The 5,319-nt window shown below is 39.8% G+C and overlaps 1 protein-coding gene across 1 annotated transcript in view; it reads right to left on the bottom strand.

The window, feature by feature from the left end:
* Nucleotides 1-3,853: 3,853 nt before the first annotated feature.
* The window catches only part of LOC131892011 (uncharacterized), a gene marked incomplete in the record, with an annotated part of 27,253 nt that continues 25,787 nt past the window's right edge, over nt 3,854-5,319 (bottom strand). The window contains 1 exon segment of the mRNA XM_059241731.1: nt 3,854-4,168. Coding sequence (XP_059097714.1) covers nt 3,968-4,168 — 201 coding nt within the window.

Genomic DNA, 5,319 nt, shown 5'->3' with positions numbered 1-5,319 from the left:
CTTTGATTGTTAGACTGAGGTCTTTGTTGCATGTTTGTTCAAAGTTTCTATGAAAATATTGCAAAATGAAATGTTTCGACAGCTTTCATTTCTTAATTTATTCTCTTTGACATTGAACATTTTTAGATTTTGGCTTTTGGAAGTAAATATTTAAAAGAAATCGCTCTAAAACTTAGATGTATTCAGAGCCTTTTCAATTCACATTAAGACTTAAGTGCATTCTGAACCATCTTAAAAAGTACTGGTATTGAATAATTCCCGTTTGCACTATGAACAGTCCATTGCTCTATCAACTAGTTCGTTGAGAGTGGCGAGATTGGTCAAGTTGAGCACTTAGATGATCTTGCAGTCACACATCAAGACGCTTTAGACGCCATCAGGGATTTGAGACTCTCGATCTCTCCTGGTCCAGATGGTGTGACATCTCAGATTCTGATGAGATGCTCTCTGATTCCCCAGTAATTATAGGCAAATTCCTCTCACTTCGAACATTGCGAAGGTGTTTGAGAAGATCATGAAGTTCAAACTTGTTGAATTTCTTGATATTCATGAAACCCTTCCTCCCAGCCAGCATGGTTTCCAGAGCACATTTTAGCACGGTTAGCCAACTGATTGAGCATTAAAAGCAGGTCATTGAGGGGCTAGAGAGTCACGAGTCCTTCGATGTAGTCTATCTTGACTTTGCAAGGCCCTTGACAACGTAGATCATGGCCTTTAAGATATCAGGCTCCATGAGACTACGATCCAAGGCACGGTTAATTGGTTAAGAAGTTTCATATGTGATTAAAAGCAATTAGTTAAGGTCGACGTATCCCTTTGTGATATACATGATGTCAGGTTGGGTGTTACTCAGGGCTCTATTTTCGGTCCTCTCCTAATCATTATCTACATTGCTTCATTCTAGAAGCTTAATCTTAGTAGTAGTGTCAGTATCTTTTCCTATGCTGATGATACAAACTTAGTATGCGGCAGGAAGGATCAAAATTACGGTTGGCTGAAAGATGTCCTAAACAAAATCTACTTTTGGGTTAGTGGGAGTGACTATTTTGAGCTATTACTTTATATTTTTGTAGCTTATCTGCTTCACCGCTCATTCGATTGACCCCTTCAAAGAAATTTGAATTTCGGGTTGACCAAAATTATCAACTCAGATTGGTTGAATCATAAGACAAAACGCACCAGCGGTCAAGGGGATGAGCCACGAAATATCTGCTAATATGGTCTTGAATGGAATGAAATTCTGTTCAATTACCTTTGGGTCAATGTGAACAATATAAAGAGTGTTGGGCCCATAATTGAACCCTGTGGTACGCCATGGTGGAGAGGCAGTACCGTAGGCAACGATTTGTTCCACGAAACGATGTTGCTTTCTGCAAACATTCAAAACACAGTTACAGAACTTGGGCTCATTTCAACTCTTTGCAAACCTAAAAAGTTGATCCTTTGTGGTGATTTCCATATAAANTATCTTTTCCTATGCTGATGATACAAACTTAGTATGCGGCAGGAAGGATCAAAATTACGGTTGGCTGAAAGATGTCCTAAACAAAATCTACTTTTGAGCCACGAAATATCTGCTAATATGGTCTTGAATGGAATGAAATTCTGTTCAATGACCTTTGGGTCAATGTGAACAATATAAAGAGTGTTGGGCCCATTATTGAACCCTGTGGTACGCCATGGTGGAGAGGCAGTACCGTAGGCAACGATTTGTTCCACGAAACGATGTTGCTTTCTGCCATTTAGGTACCTCCCCAAAAGAGACCTTGACAAAAGTCTTGCCCAATGCTTTGCTTTTTTAAAAAAGAGGTCACGTAAAACCGCATCAACAGCACTGTTGAAGTCATAGGAAGCCCACCCAATTTTGCCTCTCGCGTCACTTGCCATCGCAGCCCAAAAGTGGCCAGGCTCAATGACCGTATCAACCGAGTACAAGAGGTGTGGCAAGTAGACAAAGTAGATTGATCTTTCCAAGAATATTCAAAACTCGGAGCAGCTGCAGAGGCAGGGGAGTAGGATTGTTTATTCATAATTCTTTATCATACATTGAACGAAGCGATCTCTCACTATTTTCCGACTATTACAGAACTTTGGCCGTTGAGCTAGTCAATTATATCATAATATCCACATATATTCCTACCTGTGCAAACATTCAAAACACAGTTACAGAACTTGGGCTCATTTCAACTCTTTGCAAACCTAAAAAGTTGATCCTTTGTGGTGATTTCCATATAAACTTTCTTTAAAGAGCAATAAATTCATTAATTCCATGTTTGTCTTGAATTAGATCCTATGATTAGTGACGGATTTCTAGAAATATGGACTGTGAACAAGCCACCCGCCAAATCGGCCTGCTCTTGGGCATAGCAACTCTAAGCCACTTTTGAATTCAAAGGAATAAAATAAGGAATGTAGATACCCTCAATATAAAGCAGGTCAGTTTCATATCATTTAGTTGTGAAGGGGCTTGCTTTAAAGTGATATTGTCAAAAGCTCATGTTCCTGACTAAGAGCAGGTCAGAAATTCGAATTTTATGTAGTATTCACAATACAACTTTGCACATATCTGTATACTAAATCGTCATGAGAGAACCACAACCTGATCCCAAAGAGGGACTCTATGCTCCAACATGTTGCGACAGACTTGGAACAGGCGCCGTAAGCACATGCTCTTCTCTGTATATAAAGCCATGTTTGTCTATGAATAAAAGGCAGTCTACGACTTACCACCGAGACCAACCGTTGTTTTATTTCTAAGTAATACATTGCAACTGTGATCTAGGTTGACCAAAACGTATCTCCTTAGTTTCCTAAGCATAGTTTTGGGCTCAACCTTGGCCTGTTCATCTAATTAATAAAATCTTGTGGTCGGAGGAAATGCTTATTTGCAATAAAAAAAAAAAGGTTTAGGAGGTTTAGGATAGATGAAATATTTGCTTCCGTTCTCAGTCTACGTTTATTAACTCAAAACTTCAAAGAAACACTTACGTTATGTTATTGCCTTATGAAAAGAAAGATGAAAAAAGACTCAAAATATTTTGTAAAAACAAGAAAGGAGTAAAACCAAACAATCCTTCATCCTCAAACCCTTGCATCCATTTTTGCCCTGCTCTGACATCTCTCATTGATCTGTTGTGCTAGCTCCTTTTTTTTACAGTTACAGTTTTCCATATTGTTATGTTATTGTTAATTGTTATTCTTATTTGTATCTGTTACAGTATTCCATATTTCGTAATCGAAATAAATGTTACTGTAACACAATGAGAGCCGCAAGGCCACTCAAGGTGTAGTGAGTAGAGTTGTTCACATCGTACTGGTTTTGTATTTCACATACAACGGTATTTATACGGGATTGGAGCTAACGCAGTAGCTCGAATTAGCATCTCGCTACACCTTCCCCCTAGATCAAAGATCTCACAAAAGGGATGCTTCCCGACAGCATCTCGAAATTCCATGGCATCGCACCATCAAGGTTCCACAGAAGAACCGAATCCACATTCAATGGCATCGCAGAATGCAGGCTGCACATCAAACTGCTCGACAGGTTGCTTCACACTCAATCTACGGTCGATTCCTTAAGACCAGCCGATCGTTCCAACGCCCAAGACATCTCGCCATGGAGCATCCACAGGAGGATCGAATCCACAATCGCTCCCCGATCAACAAAGGCCCAGAATCCGTCCCTCTCTCGCATCTCACGAAAGATGAAGACATAGGTTTGTGATCCGTGGGGTTTCAGACACTGGCGCAATATCCGCACACGCCTTGCCTAACCTACTCCCACCACGGAAACACCGCTGCCACCATGTAACACAATGAGAGCCATAGGCCACTCAAGGTGTAGTGAGTAGAGTTGTTCACATCGTACTGGTTTTGTATTTCACATACAACGGTATTTATACGGGATTGGAGCTAACGCAGTAGCTCGAATTAGCATCTCGCTACATTACTCAATTCTACTCCAGGCTCATTCATCTTTACTGCGCTTTTCCACATCTCTATATCCTTTTAGTGATTCCTCCTCGGGTTGATTGGAAGGAACATTTTGGTGACTTTGTCTAAGTTTGATCAGGCGCCATCCTATCAAACTTACAATTACGACTGCTATAACAGCAATGACAGTTACCAAAATCGTCCAAGTAGTAGATGAAAGCGTCAACGCATGGTCCTGCAATGTAATAATGAACATATTAAAAGTTGATTGTCAAGAGGTAAAAAGAAAACAAACTCTGGAAGAAAAAGGAAATCATTAAATGGCCAAGAAGTTTACCGGCTTAATTTTCAATAATCAAACTGTTTTGTCAAAACCTTTTTAGTGAGTTAGTAGGTTTTGGAAAAATAACTTTGAAACATTTACCTCAATTTGCAAATTCTTAAAACAAACCAAATACTAAATTCATAGCAAGTCTCAAACGTTCATTTCAAGTTTTAAATTTTAAGTTGCTTTGATTTTACCCAGTGCAATAACGTCAATTGTTCATGAACACGTTCACTTGACAAGCCCTTTTGGTTGTTGATACTAATATCACTCAAAGCAGAAGGGTTATCGTCGTCAAATGGGGTTTCGTGTGCCAAGTCAAGAAGCTCTCCAGAATGAAGATGGACAGTACGTTAGGGGCAGATAACAAAAGGGCAATGTGGACTAGATCTTCTGTAGGTCAAACGGCGTGAGTTTTGTTAAGACATTGATATTCAGATCAATAAAATTGAACACCAATGTCATTTTTATCATGTTGTCATATCTTGTTATCAAACTGGGTGTATAATGTGTAAAATACTCAGAAATATTGTAAAATGGCCAATGTACTACGGTAAAAATCGGATATAAGAGGAGCTTTGGGGCCGGGAATATCTGCTCTTATATCCCATGTGCTCTTATATCCGATGCTCCAGTTCCACGGCTCCAGAGGCAAAACTGATGACAGAAAACATATTTCTTAGCTATAATTTGATGTAGTTTTACGGTCCAAACAAGGAATTTCATCCCGATAAATCGTCCGGCCCCGATGCAATCAAACCAATAGTTCTACACCATTTAGATGATATCACAATCAATCACATTGTCAAGCTATACAAGCGATGCCTGCTCCTGGGCCATGTTCCAGAAGTGTGGTGTAAAACAAAAGTTATTTTTCTTCCCAAACCTGGCAAGGACAATTATCAAAACCCAAGGTCATTTCGACCAATCAGCCTGAGCTCTTTCCTCCAAAATGGGCTTGAAAAGCTCATTTTATGGCAACTGGAGGACAAGCACCTGCTTGAGAATACGCTCTATGAACGGCAGCATGCCTTTCGAAAGCAAAAGAGCACAGACTCGGC

The sequence above is a fragment of the Tigriopus californicus genome, chromosome 12 (assembly GCF_007210705.1).
Source record: "Tigriopus californicus strain San Diego chromosome 12, Tcal_SD_v2.1, whole genome shotgun sequence".
Classification (NCBI taxonomy): Eukaryota; Metazoa; Arthropoda; class Copepoda; order Harpacticoida; family Harpacticidae; genus Tigriopus; species Tigriopus californicus.
The sequence above is the reverse complement of the archived record's forward strand: the minus strand, read 5'-3'. Positions and strand labels throughout refer to the sequence as shown.